At 39.3% G+C, this 27,226-nt stretch overlaps 1 protein-coding gene across 1 annotated transcript in view; it reads left to right on the top strand.

Moving 5' to 3' along the window:
* Positions 1-25,581, top strand: part of AKT1 (AKT serine/threonine kinase 1) — a 116,905-nt gene extending 91,324 nt beyond the window's left edge. The window contains exons 8-14 of the mRNA XM_088149769.1: positions 701-769; positions 2,819-2,944; positions 7,333-7,461; positions 12,565-12,779; positions 13,812-13,899; positions 20,913-21,015; positions 23,772-25,581. Coding sequence (XP_088005895.1) covers positions 701-769; positions 2,819-2,944; positions 7,333-7,461; positions 12,565-12,779; positions 13,812-13,899; positions 20,913-21,015; positions 23,772-23,851 — 810 coding nt within the window. The 3' untranslated portion in view covers positions 23,852-25,581. The remainder of the gene's footprint in view (positions 1-700; positions 770-2,818; positions 2,945-7,332; positions 7,462-12,564; positions 12,780-13,811; positions 13,900-20,912; positions 21,016-23,771) is intronic.
* The last annotated feature ends 1,645 nt before the right edge of the window (positions 25,582-27,226 follow it).

Raw genomic sequence — 27,226 nt, 5'->3', positions numbered from 1 at the left:
GTGCACAGTTTTGGAAACAGAATTGGGCATAACCTTCAGTATCAGTCTTCTCAATGAAATACAGCGACATCATTCTTGACTCTATTTTAACTTTGCTTCTCCAGCTTAGCTGAACGTAGTTGGCGAATTGTAAAGTATTCACGTGGAACTTTCTTTAACAAGAAATGTCCAAGATAATGTCTACTTTATTTTGCTTTTCATTTATTATACATTTTGCTTTTGCTTTTGCTATCACTGCTACTGTTATTCAACAATATATATACAGCAGAAGCATCAGAGGGAAAAATTAAATTAGGGAGAATACCTCACCCTGTCAAACATTGTTAAAGATGTTTCATTCAAATACAAAGTAAACAGCGATCATCTTTGACATCGTTCTTATGCATTGTAAACTCTTCCACAGATTTTGCTTTCTCAAGACTGTGCCCGAGAAGAATTCTGGATTTGCATAAAAAGCAAGAGAAAAGGAGGAGGAGATTTGCAGTTAAAACAGGAATACTCATAGCTTGTACTAAAAGTGAAGTTGTTCACTTCAGAAAGGGGCAGGGGTTCATTCAGTAGAAAGGGAGTCATCATTTTCTGGTATAGCACACATGATGTGTGAGGTCTCAGGGCACAAGTCCAACTCTAGTAATCTCTTGGTTGGTTATACAGAGTAACAAATTATGTAAAACTAAGTTTTTGTGTACATTTTTTATAGGCATTGAAATACTCCTTTCAGACGCATGACCGTTTGTGTTTTGTTATGGAATATGCTAATGGAGGGGAGGTAAGAATCATGTTCCCCAAAATCAAATGCTGTTAAGTGTTCTTCAAATTTGTGCCATTTTAATAGTTGGGAAACTTCTCAGTTTGTCTATTAGCCTCTTAAGAAAGCTTGCTAAGATCAGGCCTTTGCTTAATGGTAAAGCAGAAGCTTTGTATGTGAAAGGGGGCAGTTTGAGCCTTTGGTGTTTCCATCTTAAATGATCTAAGTGTAGAAAGAGCCTGAAACCTTGGAGAGTGAAAACAATTAAAGTGGATTATATGAACTAGGTTAGTGTTTCTCTGCCAGGGAATTCTGGGAGTTGAAGTCCACACATCTTAAAGTTGCTGAGGATGAGAAACCCTGAACGTGATGAATCAGTGATACTGCTTGATGTAAAGCAACTTCAACTAAGTCGGTGTCTCTCGTTAAAGCAGGAGTGGGCAACTCCCCAACTCCATTTTTGTCTCTCTGGAACTTTCCACAATCATGCTCTAGAAATTCTATGGAAAAACATGGTTTTGGTTTCACATTTTCCTAATGTTTTGTTTTAAAACAAATTCTGGTAGGCTTAGTGCACCTATTCTGCTTGTCAGCACTCCCCCCCCCCCCCGGCCTTCTGTAGTAAATTCTCTGTATCACATGTCCTTGTGATTTCTAGAGTCTGCTTTTTCCCCCTCAGAAACTATAGCACCCAGTCCCAAAAAAGATTATTTGCCTCTTCTAAAAGGGTTGTAAAAGTACAACAGGGACTGTAATTCTATGTGTAATTATCAGGAAGAATGTCATACTAACTTTCTGGGCAGCAGTTAGAAAAATTACTCTTGGTTTATATTTGCTCCAGGGAATGTGACTGAAAATAACAGATTGATTATTTCAATCACTTTCTCCCCACCCTCTTTCTTTCCCTCTTTCCATCCCCAACCCAAATCTTTGCATTGAACAGTTAGTGCAGCAGGGAGGGGCTGCAGTTTCTTGTCCTGCAAAAGTAGGGGCAAGGTGTGTCTCAGGCTAAATCAAGGTATATGTTGCCCTGGCTGCTGTCATTGTTTTTGGTAGATTCTCTGTTGCAAGTCCTGGGTGTGAACATCCTGCGCTAGTGGAAAGCTTTGGAGTACACTGAGAGCTCATAGAGCATTGCACTCCAAGCCAGTATTTGTAAAAGAACACTATATTTGCTAATAAAGCCAATAAACTTGTAAATATTATTCTTTGTTGTATAAGTCATAATTTGAGGTCTGTAGAAGTTAAAACACTTTCCCATTGTCTAGCCAATACAGGAACCTCTAATTCTTTATCCCACTCATTTCTTAACATCTGCATATCAAATTGATTTATTGATAACAAATATCTATAAAAACTAATGGTAGGGTTTTTTAGTTTTAAAGGATTTGACAAGTTGTTCTAGTATCTCAGAAGCTGAAAAATAAAACCAGCAAAGTTTAGGCAAGGTAAGTAGTGAAAAATTCATAGAACAGTGCTAAAAATTACTTCAAGACATAACAAAACCAGAAGAAAATATACAAAGCAGAAAGGTGACATAAAGGACAGCATAATATAAGCAGATGCATGTTAATTATCTTCACTGGCATCAGTCTATAGACATTACATAAATTTATTTTCATGTGTAAATATTTCTTTTCATATGTAATTTTTTTTTTTTTTTTTTACTGGGGCTGAATTTTGATTTCTGCAGTGTAGATAAAGTCAGACTACTTATACATAATTCTATTTTGGAGTTAGCCAGCATGTGTTTTAATCTGAAAACCACAAGTATCCTTGTTGATGACAGTTGAGGAAAAATAGCCTAGTAGGAAGGTAAGTTATACCAGATTCTTCTAGCAAAATACTGTATCCTTTGATTGACAGGATCTCAGTAGGAATTTGGGTTAGAAAATACCTTTTCTGCCACCTCTTATTTGACTTTTGTAATCAGAATTATTGGGACTTGAACCCAGAACATCTGCTGCACATTTTGTCTTCTACAATTGAGCTCTGATTCTTCTATGATTATCAGTACAGAATAAATACTATAAGATGCCAGCTAAAGCTAAGGAGCATTTTTATTTTCAGTTATTCTTCCATCTGTCACGAGAACGTGTTTTTTCTGAAGATCGTGCCCGGTTCTATGGAGCTGAAATTGTATCAGCATTGGACTACCTACATTCAGAGAAAAATGTGGTCTATAGAGACTTGAAGGTATGTCAATGGAAGCCAGAGTGGTGCTAAATCTGTTAAAGAATCTTAGAATATTATTTTGATTAATAGTTTCCCCATCTCTTTGCATAAGGCAGGGGTTCCCTTCTCACATGTTAAGGATACATTCACAAAAATTGCTTCCAATGGAGGGTATGGCAAATGATCCATATATCAGAAGCCAAGTTGATGAAGTTATAACCAGCAAATTTCTTAACCCACCCCCCCATGCACTCTGACTTTTTTCTGGACTGGTGGCTCCACTTTCATAAAAGAGCATGGGCTGTTGTAACCTATCTTTTTATTTTCTAAGCATGCTTCTGGGGTCTGTGCAGGCCCTGGAGGCATTTTTTGGAAATAAAAATGCTGGTGTTTTGCTTTGCAGCATGCTCTAACTTCCCATTTTGTAATTTTTTTCATTGTAAGAATCTAGATTTTAATTGTGTATATGCAATTATACTGAGTCAATCTTGGTAACTGCCTGGACAAGTCCCAACCATTTTCTTGGCAACATTTTTGGAAATGGTTTGCCATTGCCTTCTTCCAAGGCTGAGAGAGTGGCTGCTCCAAAATGACCTGTTGGTCTCTGTTTCTAAGTCAGGAGTACAATTCATGGTCTCCCAGGCTCTAGTGTAGTGCCTTTAACCACTAAACCAAACTGGCTCTCTTATTTTAATTATAATAATCTAAATAAAATTAAGTCAGCCTTCAAGTACAATAAATATGTGCAGGCTTCCCACACTGAATACATGGAGCAGCCCTAAATACTTCTTGAGAGCATTAAATTGGGGAAGGCTGGACAATATGAATATTTAAAGAAGTGCATTACTGGGTGTTGGAATCTGCCAGTGTTTGCATAAGGTTATAGGCTGGTTGATTTCAAATCTAGTACAAATCGGTTGATTTCCACCCTTTTAGGTTGGGGGTGGAATTATTTTCCTTTTAACATCATTTTCTGGCAAATAGTCAGCTCACCCTCTGCTTCCCGCCAGTACTGTACAGCATGTGAAGAAAAGTTTCTGTATTATTGAGACACTTTTGATCAGTCTTTCTGAGCCTTTTGTCCTCCAGGTGTATTAGACTACAGCTCCCATGTTCTTCACCATAGTGACTGGGAATTATAGGTATTGTAGTCATCATATCCAGAGGGCTCAGAGTAGGGGAAGGCAGTTTTCAGTAGATTGTGCTTATTTTTAATTGGGTTGTCATATTAAAAAAAGTTTTAATCACTGCTACTTAAGTAAAAAATATTTTTGTAAGAATAGAAAGAAATTCTTCAGTAAAATCAGAAGATCCCATTCAGTTGTAGAAGTACCTCTTTAGTATGTTCTTTTTCACTTTGCATTGATGAAAGAAACCAAATTGAAAATTGTCCTTCGAATAAAAGAAATCAAGGTGCTCTGAACTTTTAAATTTGGCCTCATCAGTTAATCATATTTGTGGACTCATTGATCACATTTCTGATACTGCTTGCAGCCTCCTCCTGCCCCCCTTTTATTTTTATAAAGTGCTAATCTGTATATTAAGATGCCTGGTAAGTTCAGGTAATCAGAGGTAGGACAGACATTTTTCTAATAGAAGCGAATATGTGTAGCTCAGGGTTGAACTGTGGAGTCCTTGGGGTTCTCTGAGCTTGGTTGTTTTCTTGCAAACGTTTCATTACCCGGCTAGGTAATGCACTGAAGATGTTACCTAGCCGGGTAATGAAACATTTGCAAGAAAACAACCAAGCTCAGAGAACCCCAAGGACTCCACAGACATTTTTCTATTCAAAACTCTGGAGAGCTGTGGCCAGTCTGAATAGGCAGCTGTAGGTAAAGATAAGAACTCCTTTGAGTTGAGCCCAATACTGGATGGCTATCTTTAGCTTCTGAGTTCTGATAAGGTTGATCAAATGTTGTCACCTGTTGAAAAGGACTATGCTAGGCTATTTTGCAGTGCATGCTGGCTGGGAAATTCTGGGAGTTGAAGTCCACACGTCGAGTTGCCAAGGTTGAGAAACACTGCCATATTGTCAGTTTTTTAATCCTTGTAGAACCCAGCATAATCATCATGTGCTGCATGTTGGTCAGCTACTGAGCACTTGCCAGTTTCTAATGTAGTATTAAGTTGGACTGAGTTAGGTCTTAGAGGAAACTGAAGTAAGTGAAAGTGGTTGGATGGATCAGTAATCTCGGTGAGAGCTTGGTTGCCATTTGGCTACTCATGTGGGCAAGGAAAAAGTGCTACTCCCTCTTGCTAAGCTGCATAGCCAGGCTGCATGGTTGAATCTGAACTAATCCACAGTATATTGTAGCAGAGATTGCCCCAATTAGCAGTAAAAACTTCATTTAAGTAAACTGAAGAGTTTTGATGGCCTGTACTTCCAAGGTCATTAACCTTCTCATGGTTCTAGAGCAAACTGTAATATTCTTGAGTGAGTTTCAACATGTTATTTTATTTGGTCTAGCTCTCATTTCCCATTTGTTATATAGATGGTTCAGATCTTAGCAGGAATATGGAAGGCCTATTCATATGTACCCAGCCAATGAAACCGTATTAATTTACAAGAAAGGTATCCCCCACTGTATTATCAAGCAAACTTTTATCATGTTTAATTGATATCAAAGTAAAACTTGTATTTTAACTAAATGCTTTAAAACTATTTTACTTGGCTTTTAAGTGTTTTAAATATTTGTGTTTATTTATATTTGTTTATATTTGCTTATTTATATTTGCTTATTTATCAGCTTTTATATACCACCAAATAGACTTTTTGACGGTTTGTTTAATGTTTTATTGTGTTAGCTATTGAATTGTTTAGAATTTTTGTATAGGTTCTTTTATAAAAAGACACCATGGAAGTAATACATATAAAAAGTCTAGCTAGTATGCATTGTTTTTCACAAGATAAGTTCTCCTTTATATCTGAAATGGAGAATGCATCTTCTTCTAAGTTGATGCGTGGCTGGTAATGTACATAACCATTATTATTATTATTTATTAAATTTCTGTGCTACCCGACTCCAAGTGACTCTGGGCAGTTAGAGTTAGGGCAGTTACATCTCCTACAAGGTATTTTTTTCATGACTCTTTCACAATGGATCAATACTTTAGAAAAAACTATTTCCTAAAAGATATACATACGTTCCCTTTATGCAACATATAGGTGAGGCAGTAGAAATAAGCAGTTGGTCTGACATTTCTTTACTTCCCCCGCACCCCAGTAGCTGCAGATTGGCCTAATTTTGATCAAGACCATGGGAATACTTGTTGTTCCTCCATGCTATTCCCTTATCTTTCTCCCTGTTTTCCCCAGCTTGAATAGCTGCTATTTGCATGAGGATTCCTTTACTCTGGGAGAAATAAAACAGGGCAAAGGGTTAGTCTGCAATCTCCATTATTCATCATCCTGAAAGAAATCATGCAATCCTGATTCTTGTTTCTGCAACTTTGAGGCAGGTGATGTAAGCATGGATGCGCAGTTCCTTGTGTAATTTGTCCTTTATAGTATAATCCAGAAAATTCTCAATCCAGATTTATGCAGCAGAAAGTCATTGTTCTTCTAATCTCCAAATCCCATATCTGCAACATGTGGGGATAATGCTGGTTTTCTTGATAAGATGATTGTAAATCTGATATCTCCAGATGTTTTGGGATTGCAATTCCCAGAATTCCCTAAAACACCTGAAGGATGCCTGTTGAAAAAAGCTGTGATAAAGTTGTTATAGTAATGTTTAGAAATGCTAAAAATGACTGTGGAGAGGTTATAACTTACCCCGAATATCCAGTCCACCCCTTTGTTACCACATTTTTGGAGAGCTATAAAAACATGACTCTTCAGAAGGCATTTGGAGATGAGTAAGGCTGTGAGAGCCAGTTTGGTGTAGTGGTTAAGGCACCAGGCTAGAAGCCAGGAGACTGTGAGTTCTAGTCCCACTTAGACATGAAACGAGCTGGGTGACCTTGGGCCAGTCACGCTCTTTCAGCCCTGGGAAGAAGAAGGCACTGGCAAACCACTTCTGAAATCTTGCCAAAAAAACTGCAGGGACTAGACCAGGCAGTCGCCAGGAATCAAACACTGACTCAAAGCTGTGCATGCACACATACACACACACACACACACAATAGTGGCACGTCGGACTGATTGGTTATGGTTATATTAATTGATTTTTGTTTTAATCTTCTGATACTAATAATGTAGGCTACTCAGAATCTCTGGAAATGGAGCAGCATAAAAATTGTAGTAATAAATAAATACTTGAAAGAGAGATGTAAGTGTAGCAGTGAGGGAAAAAAAGTTGTTTTTTAAACGACATCATTTTAGGACTCTATTTTACAAATATATTGAACATTCTCAGTACTTCTCAGGACGATTTCTTGTATGACTTTTTTATTTGTTTTTATTTAAGTTGGAAAACTTGATGCTGGATAAAGATGGGCACATAAAAATTACAGACTTTGGGTTATGTAAAGAAGGGATCAAGGATGGAGCAACAATGAAGACTTTCTGTGGCACGCCAGAATACCTTGCTCCAGAGGTACCTTTCTTATCTTTATTGCATAACACAAGTGATGCTTTGCTTCACCCAAAATAGATGCTAAGGTAGTTCCTAGGATATTACTGTATAAAACTCAAGTAAGTGTTGCAAGCATTCGTGTGTTCTGGTTTATATGTTTCCCTGACCACCAGGGGCTGGAGTAAACTCTGCTAGGTATCTCTGTCAGTAAAAGCCACATCACTTTTCTGGAGGGGACAGAACAGGCTAAAATTGAACCCAAGCAAGAGATCTCTGTCCAATATTATCTCTAGATAGAAACGTGCTACCCCTGAAAGAGCAGGTCCATGACTTGAGGTCCTCCTGGACACGCAGCTCATGCTGAACAGCAAGTTTAGGCCATGGCCTGGAGGCCTTGACCCAGCTTTGGCTGTGTGCCAGTTGCAGCCCTACCTGGGGAGGGAAGACCTTGCTACAGTATCTCATGTTCTTATTACTACTTGTTTGGACTACTGTAACACACAACAGTAGAGTCCTTGGGGTTCTCTGAGCTTGGTTGTTTTCTTGCAAACGTTTCATTACCTGGCTTAACTGAAGATGTTACCTAGCCAGGTAACAAAACATTTGCAAGAGAACAACCAAGCTCAGAGAACCCCAAGGACTCTACAATTCAACCCTGAGCTACATATATTCTCTTCTATTGGTACCACTCTATAGTTCTTGGGGTTATCTTTCAGGATGACTCAGAAGCTGCCATTGGTCCAGAATACAGTGGCCCATGAGCTCGCTAACTTCTGGTGTTGGGAGCACATTACACTTGCACTGGCTACCCAGAAGCTTCTGGGTGCAATTTAAAGTGCTGGTTTTAACTATAAAGCCCTCAATGGCTTGGCACCAGATTCCTGCCAGGACTGCATTCTCTAGTAGAATTGGTACAACTTACATGATCTTTTCACAGGAAGCAGCTTATGGTTCCCACTCTTGAGAGCTCAAGGCCAGGAAGCACTGCTTCTCAGTAATAGCACCAGCCCCTTGAAAACAGCATCCGTTTGAAATTTGATTGGCTCTCTCCCTACCTGCTTTCTGCAAACAGCATCTTTAAATTTTTAACTTTTATCATAGATGTTTTAATTTTATATGTCTATGAATTGTGGAGAGTCCCTAATTGGGTTATAGTGAGATGTAAATGTAATAAATTAATCACTTTGAAATACAGAAAACAGATTTTGCTTTTCCTGTAACTGTGTTTTTAAATTAGAGTTTCCCATAAGAAAGAATGATAGCCATTTGTTTGCATGTGAGAAAGGATAGAGTTGGGGAGTGGGGTGAAAGCAGAGAAAGCATCCTTTCTCTGATTTTCTTGGGTTGCCTTAATGGGCATAAATTGATAAGTCTCGGTTATATTCTAATTTGAAGTGTGTTACCTAGACATGTAGATGAAAGCTAAATGGAAGCTACTGAGAATTCAGCTTGACTTTATTGAATTTGCATTGCCCAAATCTTGGGAACTAGTAGAGAGAGTTTGGTGTAGTGTTAAGGTGCTGGCCTAGAAACCAGGAGACTTTGAGATATAAGCCTCCCTTAGGCATGAAAGCTGGCTGGATGACTTTGGGCAGTCATTCTCTCAGCCCAACCCACCTCACAGGGTTGTTGTGGAGAAAATAGGAGGCAGGAATATTAGGTATGTTTGCCACCCTTAAGTTGAATGAATGAATGAGAATATATAGGTTCATAATTGCAGCAGGATTGAATGGTGAAAATGTCACAATAGTGGCCTTCAAAGAATTGGTGTAATCCAGTGTTTCTCCACCTCAGCAACTGTAAGATGTGTGGACTTCAACTCCCAGAATTCCCCAGGCAGCATGCTCTGGGAGTATGAATTCTACACATCTTAAAGTTGCTGAGGTGGGGAAACACTGGTCTAGTCTACTTTTAGTAGTCGCCAGGAGTCAAATCAATCTTTATTAGACTCTTTGACTAGCATAGTGCCAGGAGCCAGAGGTGACTCAAAGGGACCCCCCCCAAAAAAATCCACCACCTCCCTAGTGACTGTCAATTTATATTATAGCAGTAAATTATATAAGCAAAATTAATTTTGCACCATGAATTCAAACCAAGTGTTTGTGCCTTTCCTGTTTGTGACTGATGACTCCAGAAGTTACAAGAAGAGCCATGTGGTGTGTATATTAAGCAAGCTGTATAGTCCGAGCTCTAATCTAAATTATTTATGTAGTACATTTTTATCCCATACTTCTTCCCATGGAAACATGACATTGTACGTGACTTTTTCTGCACTCATTTTGTTCTCACAGTAACCCTGTAGACAAGATGGAGACTGGACCCTAGGCTTCTCTTGGGGAGCTGTGATTTATGCCCAGGTCTCTCCATGTCCAGCTCTAGTTTCCTCCAAGCTCTTGTCTTCCAGATGTTTTGAACTATGGTCCCCACAACTGCCTGTACTGAATACGGGTGACAAGAAGTCTAACATCTGGAAAAAACAGATTCAGAGAAAGGCTACTCTGTTTCAGTCCACAGGGCCCTCTGGCTTTGCAAGGTGGAACTAATAACATGCCCTGTTTACATGGATGTAGAAACAGTTACCTGGATAATGTAGGGGGCATGTTTTGAATTCTCAAAGAATACTATATAACTTGACATTTGGGACAATATCTCATTTTTTGGTGCATGTCAGATTTCTGCTAGCCTTTAGTCATCATGTTGGCGGGTTGGCTTTCAAACCAGCTGATGAGCATGTACAAGCAAATGTCCCACATCCATGAAGTCACTTAACCTTTTTTAAAAAGAGGAAAGTGAAGCTTGCCTTGTTGTCATCTGTTTGTAATTGGAACCTGGCCTCCAAGCTTGTTTGTACAGTTGCTGCATAGTTGTTTTAGGGTCATGCTGGAATTTGGTACATAGAAGGCTCTGGCTGTACCACGTCAGCTTTGATGTGTCAGATGTATTGGTCACCAAGGTGTTTACAGCCGTTGTGCCTCCTCTTGTAAATTCCAACCATGCAGCTGTTCAGCATTGTTGGCTCCCAACTTGACCAGCCAGTTATTTTAAGTAAAATGACCTTTTTTTATCCTCTTACCTTCCATTTATTCCCCCAATTATAAAACATGAGAGGAAATTAATATTCCTACTACTATACGTAGTTTTTTCCCCCTTTCATTTGTGTTCTAAACTCTGACAAGCTTAAAATAGCATCTTGATGTAGAACTGTCAAAGCTATGTTTTTTCTTTATAAGTGTTAGGTTCCCAGTACTTATGAGAACTCTCCTGGCACATGGGCTGATGACATTCTTCCAACCTAACTACTTTAATCCACTGCAAGGGAGCATTACATTACCCAGAGTGGATCTAGCCTTCCAGACTGAAGACACTGACCATCTTTATTATAAAATGCCAGCAGTACAATTTGAACAAATAAAAGCATTAAAACCTACTTTCCACTTAGAGGCTCAACAAAATAGTTTTGCATGTCCAAATCTCCTTTCCTTGGCAGGATCTAGATGTACTAAACATGAAACCAGTGAGAAGTTAAAAGCATACACTGGTAGAGGGTGCTATTTGGGGCTGCTCTTGGTCATTGAAGTATTTGTTCCTCTACATTTAAAAGCAGTGCTAGACTACAGTACATGAGAATGTAGAAAAGATGGTCTAACACCATCTTCTGTGTCTTCTGTGGAGTCACTGCATGAAATTCACTTTTAATGAAGCTGCATTTCCTTGCCATGGATCCCCATATCCATGTATAAGAGGGTTTCTGTCCTTCTGGCTAATACTGCTGATCACTGAAATAAACTATGCAGCTGTTTGCTTAGTGTTTAAGATAGTTTATTTTGGTGCATGTATGTCTTTTTAACAAACTGTTAAATGGTTGATTGTTTAAAAAAAAACTGAGGAAGAACACCTCTTGTCTCAGAAACAATCCCAGAAATTCGTGCAGACCATCCTAAGACACTTTACACATTTGGAGAAATGTGATTTTGTAAAAACTTGTTAAATGGCCTTGTAAAAAAGCATTGGGTCTTGTAAAAAAACAAAGCAGGGAGGAGGAGTGAGCAACCAAAAAAGGTGATATAGTGCTGTGTCTCCTTCATTAGCTAAATCCTGCCCTGATTTGAGTTCTGTCCAAGGAGACTAAATGTTCTCCTGGGGGAAGGGTGCAACTGGTTGAGCAGGGGTCAACTGGCATGCTGCACAATCCCACACTGGGAGCTTGACACCCCTCCTCCCTATTCCCGGATTGCTCATAGAGGTTGATGAGCCTGGCTCCTGGAATCCTAGCAGATGAAGCAGCTGTGTTGGGCTTCTACATATATGGGGCAGCTGCAGAGCCAGCTGTCGCTTGGTGTGAATCATACAGCAGAAGATGCTGTAAATAGACCTGCGTGGGGTAATCCAATACCTGGCAGCCTTTGGTTTTTTGCTGCAGGCCATCTTCTAGGTTTCAATATTTTTTTTTTCCCAAAGCAAAGTAGTAAACAATTAGCAGGCACTGAGGAGCAAACAAGCAGAGAGAAGAACAATCTTCCATGTTTTATCTCAGCTCTTGATGCATTTAGTTTCTTATGTTTATGAGATCTTCATTATGACCATGGTGTTTGAGTTGTATTGCTTCTGTTGTTAAGCTAGAGTGTGTCTTTGCAAGTTAGACAGCAGCCAACAAACAGAAACTGATCAGAAGTTGCAGAACTCCAATTTGTATTATGCTCAGGCAGCAGAAATTAAGGAGATGAAGTTCAACAACTTCTTATGGGGGTCACAGATTTCCCACCCTTGAAATAGCAGATTTGTTGCAGAAGTCTTACAGCAGCCTCTCCCCAACTTGGTGCCTCCAAATTGCAATAACTGTCATTGACAACCAGCACAATCAGTGCTGCTCTCTGGAAATGATGTGAATTGTAGTCCAAAACTTCTGAAGGACACTTCCTAAAAGAGGAAGATAGATAGCTTTCCAAGAGGCTATGGCAGCTGAGATGATGTAACTGTGCTGGCTAAGAACAATATGAGTTGTAGTTCATTATGCATGCCTGAGGAATGCTGTTCTATAGTTTTTCCTTTTAAGTTGTCATTTTACTTGGTTTTGTGAAAAGCTTGCCATTGATCTAGAACTCTTGTCATTGTCTACATTTGCAGGTGCTGGAGGATAACGACTATGGCCGTGCAGTGGATTGGTGGGGCTTAGGAGTTGTCATGTATGAAATGATGTGTGGACGGCTCCCCTTCTATAATCAGGACCATGAGAAGCTCTTTGAGCTCATCCTAATGGAGGAGATTAGGTTTCCACGCACGTTGTCACCTGAAGCAAAGTCTCTTCTGTCAGGTTTGCTGAAGAAGGATCCAAAGCAAAGGTGAGGGTTTAATTTGTTTGACCTGAATGCTTCCCAGATTCTTGAATGACCAGTCAGGTATCTTCTGTATAGAGTTTTTGGTGCTCTGAACTTGGTTGTTTGCTTCAGATGTTTCATTACCTAACTAGGTAACATCATCAGTGCTAGTGGGTGTGGGATTTGCTCCCTGTTTATATACAGTAGCTTGCCTTGCCAGTGTTGGTGGGGTGTGGTTTTCTCCTTGGGAGTTCCTTGACCATTATTCCATACATTGTGATTTTGGTTTCTCAGTATATCCAATTCTGTTATGTCTGTTCTTTATCTATCATTTAGCTGTTTTATGTCCTCTGGTAAAGTTACACACAAGTTCATTCTCATTCTCTCTCTCTCTCTGTATGTGTGTGTGTGTGTATAGTATATGTATGTGTGCATGTATGCACACACACATACATGCACATGCATACATATTTGATTAGCTCAATTTTTAAAGATAGTGGGGAAATAGAACCTCTTAGAGCAAATGAAGATGCATTTCAAGTATAGTATTTGGTTTTGTTTCAATGCTATCTCTTAATTATGGTCTGGAGATAGCTGCATCCTAAAGAAACTATTGCTGTGAATACCCTTCATTATTACCGGAGCATAAACAGTAAAGGATGTCTCAGTCATCTCTCTTCTTGGTATTGAACAAAATCTTTTGTATTTTGAGGGGTGATCATGGGCCACAGTGAATAGGGCAACGAGGCAGTGATGTTACCCAGGTGGGAAGAATGGTTTTTCAAAAGACTGATTGTCTGTGGGTGGCTCTTTGGTTTTTTGGTCATGTTTACATGGCTTTTTTGTGGTTTGCTTTAAATTTTAGTAGCATGAGTTCAAGACTTTAGGAAACTCTTAAAAAGTAAAAAAGCCTCAGTTAGAACTTGCATTTCTTCATTATTTCTTAGTCAAGTGGTACTTTTATTCTGAATGAAAATATGCCATTAGAAATGCTTCAGAGCAAATGAATTTAAAATAAATGCACCGTACTAAGTGTTGGTGATTTCCCCCCAACAGGTTAGGTGGTGGACCAGATGATGCAAAGGAGATTATGCAGCACAAATTTTTTGCTGGCATTGTTTGGCAAGATGTATATGAAAAAAAGGTATTTATAGTTTTTAAGATGGGGGTTTTAGATTGTGGAACAGACTTTGAAATTCTGTGTCATTTAGCATATTCTCATTCCTAAAATGAAGGGGATTTTTATCATTCCACCATTTTTTTAAAATTCTCTTGCACATAAAATCTAAACTTTCACTGCACCTTGAAATTTTATATACATGAAGTGACATGGTCAGATTAGATAATCTTAGATATGGTCCAAAGTACATATCTGTACTTTGTACATCTGTACATAGTGCAGATTGATTGATTGATTACAAGTGCTTTTATGCCACTTCAATTTAAAAAAATTTAAGCAGCTTACAAATCTGTATACAATAAACAATAACTTTCCTTCTGTGCTTCTTTCAGCCTTTCTCTTCTCTTCCTCTCTTTCTCTAAAATTTTCCTGAATTCAGCTCAGTTAGCAAAAGGTTCCTGTAAATGAGTTCAGAATTGCCAGGTCCCAGCCTGTCCCCACCTTTTTTTTTTTTTTTTTGCAAATGGTGCATTGTAAGAATTGCTGTTCTGCCCCTGGCTGCTTCTCCTTGTCTCTCCTCCTGCACAACCCATGCCCTTCCTAGAGTGGCTCTCTGCTACCCCTTAGTGGCACTGCACAAAAATGATATTAGCTGGTGCACTAATTTTTTGCTGATTGAGATGGATTTTTTGGCTCAGGAACCGAAGGCTTTGATGCAAAGGCCTTGAAGCTGATTTTTTCATTAATCTTTTATTGAATGTTGAGGTCAGCATGAACACTTCCAAGCATATTGTCATTCAGGTTAATTAAAAGAGCCTAATGCATTAAGATGAAAAAGATGTTTGTAGTTAAATTTACCACTGTTTGGCAACATGTTTCCATTTTTCTCCTTTTAAGTTCATAAACTTGCTCTGAGGTTAACTTTCTTTTCTGCACCATTTCTTCCATTCTTCTTGCAGTGGAACGTAAAAGAGGCAAAATGAAGAAGGGAAGGGACTGGCCATGTTGCCTGATGAGCATGCATTTCTGTTAAAGCCCCAAGACATCTCTGAAAAGCTCAGCCTTGTTTTGTTGCTTTAAAAATATTTATATTCTAAACCTGTTCCCTATATACGTTGGGTTGCTGATTTCTTCTGACTCTGGTTCTGTTGGGGAATGAGGATTGGCACTCAAGTATCCTATAATTACATCCCAATTCTGTGCACCTTTATATAGCAGAAGGACCTCCCAATTTAATTACATTTTCCCCCAAGTGTCTAAATGGCGTCATTAATCACATTGCTGCTAGGGCTGTTTTGGGGAGTCACTTTCCCCTCAATGTTTGGGCCTCATTGCGGATTTAAACCCCAAAGTGCTAACCGCATTACATATATAAAAGACTTTTTTTTATTATTTTCCTCAACAGGCATTGTTTGTCTGCCTTGTGGTTAATGTATGCTCTGTATTGGAATCAAGGTTTTAGAAATCTTATCTTCAGTTTGCTGATAATTTATTATGAATATAGATTCTGTATCTCCAGTTCCCCATGGAAGAACATATCCAACATTTTTATAAGTACAAAAAGTATTGGAGATAGCTCCAGCCACAAAACTGTAATGGCAGATTTGAGTGCTTGTATGTAATTTTTCTACTAGACTTTATTTCTTGTAAAACCTGAGTGGACCATCTTCTTCTATATACAACTTTATGCAATTCTTATGCAAAAATTGTCAACCTAGACTCATAATCAGAGGAGGTGCAGTCCTCCTACAAGTTATTTTTTACTTCTGTCAATTTTGAATCTGAATGAATCTCACCTCTCTACTTTTAGTTTTTACAATCATTAGCTTGTTTTAGTCCATTCCCACATACATTTTTAAAACTTTTTTTAAGTTAGCTTGCAAATGTTTGAATACATTTTTATGTGTATTTCTCCTAGTGTGTGAATTTACAATATATATTTTGTACATTGTTCTTGCTTACATACATTTTGCTATGCAATTCTCCCTAAAGTATTTTTTTCTTTTTTTAAAAAAAATGTGATTTAATTTGTGGTATCACAAAATCCAAAGAAATATGAATACCGAAGGATTTCTTTTTGAGTTGCCTGTTAATTAGAGGAAATATGTATTGGGTAGGTTCACAGTACAGTACGAAAGCCCAACACATTTCTCCCCATTGCTATTTCTTTGTGCTACTTTGCAGCCATGGCATAACGTTTAAGCTCTTATTTTATCTACAGATGATTTTAAATTGGAATTCCTGGTCTAAAATGGGTGCTAAAATTGGGGAAAAGAGATGCCTGAGGATTGCTGTTGGACTAGATCTACAGTCAGGTCCAGAAATATTGGGACATCGACACAATTCTAACATCTTTGGCTCTATACACCACCACAATGGATTTGGAATGAAACAAACACAATGTGCTTTAACTGCAGACTGTCAGCTTTAATTTGAGGGTATGTACATCCAACTCAGGTGAACGGTGTAGGAATTACAACAGTTTGCATATGTGCCTCCCACTTGTTAAGGGACCAAACGTAATGGGACAGAATAATAATCATGCATCAAACTTTCCCTTTTTAATACTTGGTTGCAAATCCGTTGCAGTCAATCACAGCCTGAAGCCTGGAACGCATAGACATCACCAGATGCTGGGTTTCATCCCTGGTGATGCTCTGCCAGGCCTCTACTGCAACTGTCTTCAGTTCCTGCTTGTTCTTGGGGCATTTTCCCTTCAGTTTTGTCTTCAGCAAGTGAAATGCATGCTCAATGAGATTCAGGTCAGGTGATTGACTTGGCCATTGCATAACATTCCACTTCTGTCCCTTCAAAAACTCTTTGGTTGCTTTTGCAGTATGCTTTGGGTCATTGTCCATCTGTACTGTGAAGCGCCGTCCAATGAGTTCTGCAGCATTTGGCTGAATGTGAGCAGATAATATTGCCCGAAACACTGCAGAAGTCATCCTGCTGCTTTTGCCAGCAGTCACATCATCAATAAATACAAGAGAACCAGTTCCATTGGCAGCCATACATGCCCACGCCATGACACTACCACCACCATGCTTCACTGATGAGGTGGTATGCTTAGGATCATGAGCAGTTCCTTTCCTTCTCCATACTCTTCTCTTCCCATCATTCTGGTACAAGTTGATCTTGGTCTCATCTGTCCATAGGATGTTGTTCCAGAACTGTGAAGGCTTTTTTAGATGTCATTTGGCAAACTCTAATCTGGCCTTCCTGTTTTTGAGGCTCACCAATGGTTTACATCTTGTGGTGAACCCTCTGTATTCACTCTGGTGAAGTCTTCTTTTGATTGTTGACTTTGACACACGTACACCTACCTCCTGGAAAGTGTTCTTGATCTGGCCAACTGTTGTGAAGGGTGTTTTCTTCACCAGGGAAAGGATTCTTCGGTCATCCACCACAGTTGTTTTCCGTTGTCTCCCGGGTCTTTTGGTGTTGCTGAGCTCACCGGTGCGTTCCTTCTTTTTGAGAATGTTCCAAACAGTTGTTTTGGCCACGCCTAATGTTCTTGCTATCTCTCTGATGGGTTTGTTTTGTTTCTTCAGCCTAATGATGGCTTGCTTCACTGATAGTGACAGCTCTTTGGATCTCATCTTGAGAGTTGACAGCAACAGATTCCAAATGCAAATAGCACACTTGAAATGAACTCTGGGCCTTTTATCTGCACATTGTAATTGGGGTACTGAGGGAATATCACACACCTGGCCATGGAACAGCTGAGAAGCCAATTGTCCCATTACTTTTGGTCCCTTAACAAGTGGGAGGCACATATGCAAACTGTTGTAATTCCTACACCTTTCACCTGAGTTGGATGTACATACCTTCAAATTAAAGCTGACAGTCTGCAGTTAAGGCACATTGTGTTTGTTTCATTCCAAATCCATTGTGGTGGTGTATAGAGCCAAAGATGTTAGAATTGTGTCGATATCCCAATATTTCTGGACCTGTCTGTATCAGTGGTTTGGCTTAGCATAAAGGCATTTCATATGAATCTTCTGAAAATCAGTTTTACGGGGATGTTACACATCCACTGACGCATCAGAAGAGAAAATTAATCCCTTGCTTCATAAAACTAATTGTATTCTTGCTTTTCCTGTTTTTTGTTTGGGTATGCTACTGCCTCTAAATCCTGTGTGTGATTTGGTCACTCAAGATGTTTGACCTCCCTTGCATGATGCCTTTTTTAAAAATCAAGCCGTGAATATTTCTGGTGCTTTACAACATGCTCCCAGCCATCCTTAAACTTATCTTATGTTCTAAGTCACCCATCCAAAGAAGTTCAGAGCATCAAAGTAATCGTTTAAAAAGTGAACACAATTGAATCAGATGCCAAACTTACTATTCTGTTAGGTTGCAGCTTCAGAAGGAGCTAGCAATTCCCACTCAGCCCCCAAATGGTGGGGGAAATAAAACCCTACACTGGAGGATGGTGAATGTTAGAATGAAAGACTAAATTTATTTCTTTCCTTAACCTTCTATCCTGCACCAATGAAACTGCACTCTGAGCTTCATACCATTAAATGCTTACTGCTGTTGAAAAAAAAGACTACAGGTAGTCCCCAGTTTAAGAATGAGTTCCCAAGGTCTGTCCTTAAGTCAAATTTGTATGTAAGTCAGAACAATATTATTGTATAATCCTGTATAAGTAGTAGTGTGTAATGAACTCGAATCATTGTGTATTTAACTCGAATTTGCTACAGTAGGCTCCATTCTTAACTATGGGTTGTCCTTAAACCGGACATTCTTAACCCAGGGATTACCTATACAGTATCTGGAAAACTCTGGGCCTTTCCCCACTGCAGAATTAAAATGCTACCCACCCATTCTTGAGTGGGCAGAAAAGCATAGCAGTGTAAAATGTGTTGTCCCTGCCACTATTGCAACTGCTGTGACTCACTGGATGCTGGCTTTGCTGTTCTCTCTCTCTTATGTCCAGCTGGCAGGAATAAATCTGTCAGTCACGGCCTTGCAGAATACATGAGGCCGGTCTGGCTGCAGGACACAAGCATTCTAGGCTTTCTTCCTCAGCTCCTCCTCTACCCCACTCTGTCATAACACAGGCGGAGTAAAGGGTTTTTTAAAAAATCAGCAGAGCAAAGTCATGGAGGGAGCTGAGTCACTGGGATTTTATTGCCCTTCCTTTCCTTTCTTTTTTATTGGCAAGAAATGTTGACTTCAGATCTCTGTATGCCATCTTTGGGAAGCAATAAGGGTGGGGTAGAGTGGTCCAATCTCTGCATTTTGGCTATTTCAGCTTGGTGCTAAACCAGGAAAGCCATAGAGTTAAAGCACTGAGCAGTTCTGCTAGTTCTGTGCTAAGTGTCCACCAGCAGAGAGCTGTTGTATCCCGTTCTTTAGGGAAAAAACAGAAGGGCAGCCAAATCACTACCTAATGCCACCAGAGCATTAACTCTTCAGCTCTGAATTAAGAAGTATTATCATTGTCTCAAGTTCCTCGAAATAAGCATACTTTATTCTGGTAAATGAATGAGTTAACATTCTTCAGACACAAAATTCAACAGCTCTTTTTTAAAGGTTAAAAAAATGAATATTGGACTAAAATAATGCAGTGTTTAGGTTGTGTCTCTTATACCTTAATTTCTGGAAGAAAGATGGATGATCTTACAGCTGGTAGGCATAAAGGTCAAAGAGATGCTTGAAAAGGATGAGTGTGTGCCTTCTGGACAAATACACTTTCATTTTATTTTTTTCCTCTCATAAATACTTGTATCTACATTCTAAAGATCCTTTTTCACAATGGCAAAAAAATAAAATACTAAGACCCGATTTGCAAAATCAAGCATTCCTTTTTATATTTTTATAACAGACTATTATCAGGGGCAACATCTTATCCTACTCCTGCATGTAATACTTCTTCATAGAAGATCAACACTGCCATATATACAGTAGCACCTAATCAGCACAGTTCCCAACCTACTGTGCTCTGTCTCCATATTATCATTGCAAGATACCTTAAGGCAGGGGTTTTCAAACATTTTCAAGCCGCTGAACCTGTTAAAAAAATTCTCAGAGCCTCCTGATCTGCAAAATGGCAGCCATCATGGTTTTTCACTGGAGAACAAGCCACACCTTTTCTGCTGTGCCCCAGAAAACTGCTACAAACATCCTTGGTTGGGTTCGTTCTCCGCCCCCCCACCCCTTAGTCTTCCATGGGACCCCATCAAGTTCTTGGGGAACCCTGGGCCTTTTTAGCTTAAATTGTCAGCCAAGATAAAAATAGGGAAGCTCTTGTTCCTTTTTTGCTCACCGGTGAGTGTCACGCACTAGTCAATCATGTCTTCACTTTTCATCTCACACTTTGTTTACCACCAAATGGCTTAGGGTTAGGGTTCTCAATCGATGGTTGACAGCCACCTCTGTGAATTTATGTACTCACACCCTAATCACAGCAAGGATATTGCACTAATTGGTTATGTCCATGGTGGGCAAAAACTTTTGGGGCATGAGATTTTAACACTAGTGGGAGGCAAGAAAGGAACAAGAGCCTAGGGAAGTTTAGGTGCACCAACCTGCATTCTTTGAAGGGAGGCTGGAATGTATGTCTGTAGATTGAAGGCATAAGGTGAGCATCTTCAAGGTGTGTTGAGCCCAAAACTGCCAGCCAGCACAGAAACAATAAATCTGGAAGGCCCCATGCTTGGGGGGAGTGGTTTTCCATTTAATTACTTCATTCTGGCTTATAAGAGGGTTATAATCTTATTCTTCTATAACAATTTAACTGAAATTTAACTGTCTCCCCCCCCCCCCCCAAAGCCTGAAAATAGGCTCAGTTGGCCTGAGCACTGATGAGTTCATGCAGTATGGGATTAGGGATCTGGGTGGATTTAAAGTTGGAATGGGAACATCCCCATTCCTATCTTTCATTTTAAAAAGAAAATGAAAATATTTTACTGCCAAAAGTTGACTGTTTGGCTGTCAAATTTCTGCAATGCAGTCTCAGCTATCTGGGGAGGGTTGCTGAGATTCCCCTATTCTAATAACTCAATTCCAGGTTTTATTTCTTTTTGCAGCTGGTACCTCCATTTAAACCCCAAGTGACGTCTGAAACAGATACACGCTATTTTGATGAAGAATTCACAGCACAGATGATCACTATCACCCCCCCTGACCAAGGTAATACTGCTTGAAGGTGCTTTAGTTGGACAACAGGGCACATGGCTTGACCAAAAGCTTAACAAACTCTTGCCTGACAGTCTGGATAAGAAATGGCTCTGGGCAAGATGCTCCAGTGGTCTCAGTGTAAGGGGTCTTCTAGTGCAGGGTTCTTCAACCTCAGCAACTTTAGGACGGGTGGACTTCAATTCCCAGAATTCCCCAGCCAGCATGAATTCTGGGAGTTGAAATCCACCCATCTTAAAGTTGCTGAAGAACCTTGTTCTAGTGTGTCTTTTCACAATGCACCAGTTTTTTTTAAATACTGTAATAAGAAGACGTAAGTGCAGCAGCTGAGCCTGTATCATCCAATACTGGAGGGTTTTCTTAAAAACAGATTTTAAGCTCACAGACAACCTGTGCCTGCAGGAAGTCTCCCTTTTTGACAAACCCTAAAAGCCTCCAGGTTTGCCAATCAGCAACATCACCATTGTCTGCCTAATTTCAGTGGAAAATGACAGAAAATAAATGTTAAGTATTCCTTTCCCCACAGACAAAAAACTCATGCCATGCTTTCAATTATATGAAAATGTCACAGCCACACTGACAGCAATTGATTTAAATTTTTTAAAAACGGGATTGCCCTCTTCCCGCCCCCCATTGTCAGTAGCTGAATGCTCTCTTTTTACCTTTTTCAAGCCCATGTAACAAGACTGCAATCTTAAATACACCACTGGCAATACATTAATCCTATAAACTTCTGTTGCTTAATGGTCATTCCTTTTTTTCACACAGAATGCTGAGAATTGTAGCTTTGTATTTAGTGTGGTAGATGGAGAATCTCCAATGGAGAATTCATAGCCACCTCACTAAACTACAATATCCAGGAAACCCACAGTTATTAAAATGACAAAGAGTTAACAGATTCTTCCTAGAAGGTAGTGGTTACTAGAAGACTAGTCCATAGGGTAAAGTTTTGGCATTCTCAGGTCCTGTCTCCAAAGCCCTCTAGGTCAGGTTTCCTCAACTTTGGCAATTTTAAGATGGGTGGACTTCAACTCCCAGAATTCCCCAGACAGCCTTGCGAGTTGTATTCTGCGAGTTGAAGTCCACCCGTCTTAAAGTTGCCGAGGTTGAGGAACCCTGCTCTAGGCTACACATTGTAGCTCTACCTTCTGCCTTGGTGTGGTGGCTTGGTAGTTTCTGCTGCCACTACCTCTCTACTTTTACCTTAACTCCAGCATTCATGTTAGAGAGGGCTCTGACAGCTTATGCATCTTACTGACAAGTAAAAGAGAGAACATCTGGTAAAAATTAAATAAATTCTATAGTGCTATCTCCTGGCCCTGTAGCATTAAAGGCTGTGACCAGGGAAATCAGTTCCCCCCTCTGACAGATGAATCAATCTCACAAAGAATAAATAGAATTAAATTTTATTTCTAAAGAAAGGAAAACAGAAAAGGTAAAAATCCCTAGTCAGCTTTCATATAAAACAGTCAGTGGCAGGGGAGATAAAAATAGAGAGTTGTTCAAATCACAGATTGTGAATTAAAAGGATCTCCATAAAAAAAAAAAAACTATAAAGGACAGCATAAGCCTTGGAGTGGATCATGTGATACTACTGATCTGCCACCAGTATAGAAGTTTTTCATAAAACACAATTTGCACAGAACATAAATACTGAAAATAATAAAGCATCAGCTAGCAGACATAGAAAAAATTAAATTTAATGCAGTTGTTAGCTACATTTTTCTTGTTCCTCTGGGGATTAGATGGCCCTTGGAACAAATGTTACCTCTGTGCCAATTTGTTTCTTGGAAATCCTTCTTTGTGCAAATGCCAGCTTAAAGCTGAGGGTAAGGGTTAAATCCCACTTATTTCCAACCTCTCCAGCAACTTTGGTTTGGTTATAAAAATTTTTAAAAATTGACTAGTAGAAAGAGAAGGTTTGGGGGTATCTTTTTGTTGTATAAGTGCTAAACTTGAGACAAAAATGAATATCCTCTCTCTGGTTGTCAGACTTGTGAGAGCACTAGTGGCATTACAATTGTAGTGTCCCTAAATACAGTACTACTGTATATCCTTAACTAATAGGAAAGCCCTTTGTGTCAAATACGCAGTTCTCAAGACCAAAGTGCTTTTATTTGCATAGGATTTTTTGTTTAAGGATATAAACACTGGGATTCTTATCCACTGAATTCTTACACCATTAGCAATTTTTTTGGGCACAGCAAGGCCCATTTAAACCACAAACATTGTTCCTAATATTGTACACAAATAGCACATGAATGCAACAGACGTATTATAACATTGGGGAGGGGGGATGCAGACACTGTTTTGCATGGCTAATATAGCATAAACAGGTAGTTCATGTTCAAAATTTGGAAGGGAGAATACTCTTGATTACCAACCTGATGTTTTTAAAAGACTTTTTAAAATTTAAAAAATTAAATAAGCAGCTGATAAAGCTGCAGAATCCATGGCCAGCTTCTAGCATTATAGCTGTTTGGAAAAAATGTCTTTGAGCCCACTGAATTGGTAGAGAACACCTTGGTTTACTTTCTGGTAAATGGATGTTTTGTGAGTAGACATGCCACCGTGGCAGTGATTTGTGAACAGGCGAGTCTCTCACGGTGTCCTGTGTGTGTGAAATGCACCCAAGATCTGCTCTCAGAATTCCAAATGTATCCTAGCTGAAAATGTCTACCTCACCCTGCTGTTTCCACTTTTCATACCACAGTAGAAATCCTTTAACGATACTTTCATTCTGTTTCCAGATGACAGCATGGATTGTGTTGATAACGAACGGCGGCCGCACTTCCCTCAGTTCTCTTACTCCGCCAGTGGAACAGCTTAATGTTTCACTTGTCCATTAACTTCAACCAATCAGACTGCATTTTGGGGACCTTTAATTTCAATGGACACTAGAGAACTCTCTACGATACATGAATTACAAACTATGTTTGTATTAAGGTTTAGTTGAATTTGTAGGAAGCCTCACAGGCTGTGTATTTAAAACAATCCTGTTGAATTTTTGAGTCAGAATCTCTGCAATTTTGAGAAGGAAGATAAGAAACCATTCTTAAAACATGATTAAAAATTTAAAAAAAAAAGATTTTTCTTCTGGAGAAAAAAGAACATCTTAGGTTTTTAAGAACATGCACCAAAACAGTTTTCTTTCAAAAAGTCTAAGACTTGCAACAAAACAGCAGCGTTGGCCGTTTAAAAACAAAAACGAAAACCACAACCCTGTTTTTATTTATTTCATACTGTTCATTATGTGTAAGTAGAGAAGCTGCACTCTGAACAATTAGATTTATTTAGGATGAGAGGCAGACTTAGATAGTGCAATAATTAGAGCAGCAACAAAAAACGAACAAACTCTGGGCCATTAAGGCCACAACGATTCTGCCGGCAACTCTAGGAAACCTTTTATAGGAACGGCACGTAGGACTTCAGAGAGATAGAGTCAAGAAGAAAATGACGTTAGCACAACTGCTACTACACGCTACATATCAAACAGAGCTGAATGGTCTGTTTTTAAAATGTCACAATGTTCCACTGAAGACAGCACATCAATTATACTGCATTCTAGTCCCAGCATGTTTCTGGGGAGTACACTTTAGAGAAACAAATTGGTTTTATCTATTTCAACTGAAAATGCTTTAAAGTTGCAAAAATTGACCAGGGGAGAGGGCAGGATTTGTACACATTAAAAAGCAAACCACGCACAATATTCTTAGGTGATGAAACTTCTATCTTACTGAGCAAAATCTGGAGAGTCGTATTTTTGGCAGTGAAGTGATTGGTCCTTTTCACATATGTTCACATCTTTTCCCAGCCTGATGCCTTCCAGAAGCGGGTCACAGCTCCAAATACTTCTGTGCCAGCATGGGCTTTCAGCTGGCACAGAATTCTGCAATGCGTAATCCTGATACATCTGGAGGGCACCAGATTGCAGCAGCAGGTTTTAGAGAGGCATTAACATGGCAAGATACTTCGCATATTGAGATCCCGTCCATCTGTTTTCCACTCTTCAGTGTACATTTTTAAAGGTTATAGGGGGAGGGAGGGAGGGCAAGCTGGATGGTGCCACCTATGTATGGAAGAAACCTCCATCAGTGGTTGCAATGGCTATATGTAAAAAAAAATAATAATAATTAGGGTGAAACTTTATATGATCAAGAATTTTTTCCCCTCTCATTCCTTTTTTTATCCTCTTGTCACTTCATTTTGTATTTTCACAGCCACCTCGTTCTGGATTTGCCAAACAAAGTTGTCTTTTTGCTTTTTGACACGGGCCAGGATTTTAAGCTCTCGTACTGTGAATGAGTTTATTCAGTTGTGGCTTTATGTTCTTTTAGACACGCTTGTGTTTCTATTCTCTTACCTGTTTAAAAAAAAAAAAGACCTATACTGCAGTTCCTTAACTTTTTTTTTAATTTGAAAGGGAATGTATTTAAAATACCCTCAACTTTCCCTTTACACAAAATTCCATTGTTGTGTGCGTTGTATTTTTTTAACAACATTCAATTCTAGTATTTTTACTTATGATATGAAAGTTTCCCTCAAAAGTACTTCAATAAAATGTGCTTTAACAAATTAGTTTTGTCTTGGTTTTGGTAGAATATACAGGGCACTAAAAAAACAAAATTGATGCAAACTTTTCTGTCTTATGCAAACTTCTCAATACTAAGTCAAGACTGATTAGTAGCTGTTTAAAGTAGCTGTTTAAACTTTAAAATTAAAGTTACTTGTTAAAAAAGATGATCTATATTACCCATTAGCAGAGGTTTAAGATGGAAAGAGGAGTGGACAGGGAAGAAGTAGGAGAGGGTTCCATTTGTTGAGTTGTAGGAGTACTCTGAATTTGATATCTTCAGTCCTATGATCTTGACAAAATGAGCTTGATTTCATTTAAAATGTATGAAGGTTTATCTCTATATTGTCAGCTGCAAGAAGAAGAATTTGCTGAAGGCCATTTAGTAACAACCTCAGAAGCAAACTCCTGGCTTCATACCTTGCTCTGCAAATTAGTTTGCACATTTCTTTAAAACAGCAGGAGGTTCAGCAATAATTTGCAGAAGGCACAAGCTTTGGACCCTCAATAGTTTAACACCAATAGAATAGCAAGAAGAAAAAGAATGATCTTCAATTATCTTCATGTTAATTGCCCATTGCTCAGCTTCAGTGCAAAAACACGTATAGCCTTTATAACTGCTGGACTACAGATCCCATTCTCAGCCAGAAACTTACTCCTAGCTATGCATGAGAGTTTACTGATTTACTAATGAAATGTATATCCTGCTGCAATCAGAAGATTCTCGGCGGCTGACAACAGTTCTGTTGCAACTCGTGTACTGATTTGTCCAGCTGAAGCCAATATACTGTATCTGGTCCCACCTTCTGTCCCACCTGCTATTTTGCACCGGTCTGGTCCCACAAGCTTGAAATTTTTTAAAGACACACACACACACACACTGCCCAATATGACAAGTGGTAAAAATGTGCAAAGAATCTTCTTAACCATGACATTTTTAAACAAACTCTGCTTAATTTGATGTTAAAGAGCCAAGAAAAAGGGGGCAGAGTACATTTCCATGGGAGTGAGTTGCAAAGTCTTGGTTTTGCTCTTAAAAAGACTTATCCCAGGTAGCTCACCTCCAAATGTCAACTTGAAACATCCCCAAGGAAGACTTTAAGTAACACCAAGCGTACAGAGGAGAAAGTGGTTTTCTCACCAGGCTGACTTCCAAGTTGGAGCTCTGCAGGGCAAAGTCTTACCTGGGTCTTCTGTCAGCCAGCTTTGGAAGGCTAATCTCAGTGCAATAGTTGTGCACAGAGAGCTTGATTTAGTTTTATATTTTTCCCAGTGAGTGCTGGTAGTTGATGGGAAAGGCATTTGGGGAAAATAAAACAAAAGGCTGGCTAATGAAGCTCCCAGGTGTTTCTCACTGTGATAGGTCAGAAGAAAAGAGTGAAGAGGCAGCTCAAGGCCAAGTATTGGCAGTAGGCCCTGTGAGGATGTGGACCCTCCAGGGCTGCTGGATGCTGATGCCAGCTCTATCCATTGTGCTGCATTAACCCCTAAACTGCCCCAGATGTGGCGAGCAGAAACAGCATGGTTTGAGCTTTGTTTTCTTTTGGCTTGGTCTATGTGGAACATCTGACTCTCAAAGCAATTAAATTTATATAATTGTAACAAGCACAAAAATATGGCACAAAGAAAAAA

Source organism: Python bivittatus, unplaced genomic scaffold (genome assembly GCF_059951505.1).
Source record: "Python bivittatus isolate LINGU-HERP-01145 unplaced genomic scaffold, Pbiv_v1 ctg000580_np1212, whole genome shotgun sequence".
NCBI classification, from domain to species: Eukaryota; Metazoa; Chordata; class Lepidosauria; order Squamata; family Pythonidae; genus Python; species Python bivittatus.
The sequence above is the reverse complement of the archived record's forward strand: the minus strand, read 5'-3'. Positions and strand labels throughout refer to the sequence as shown.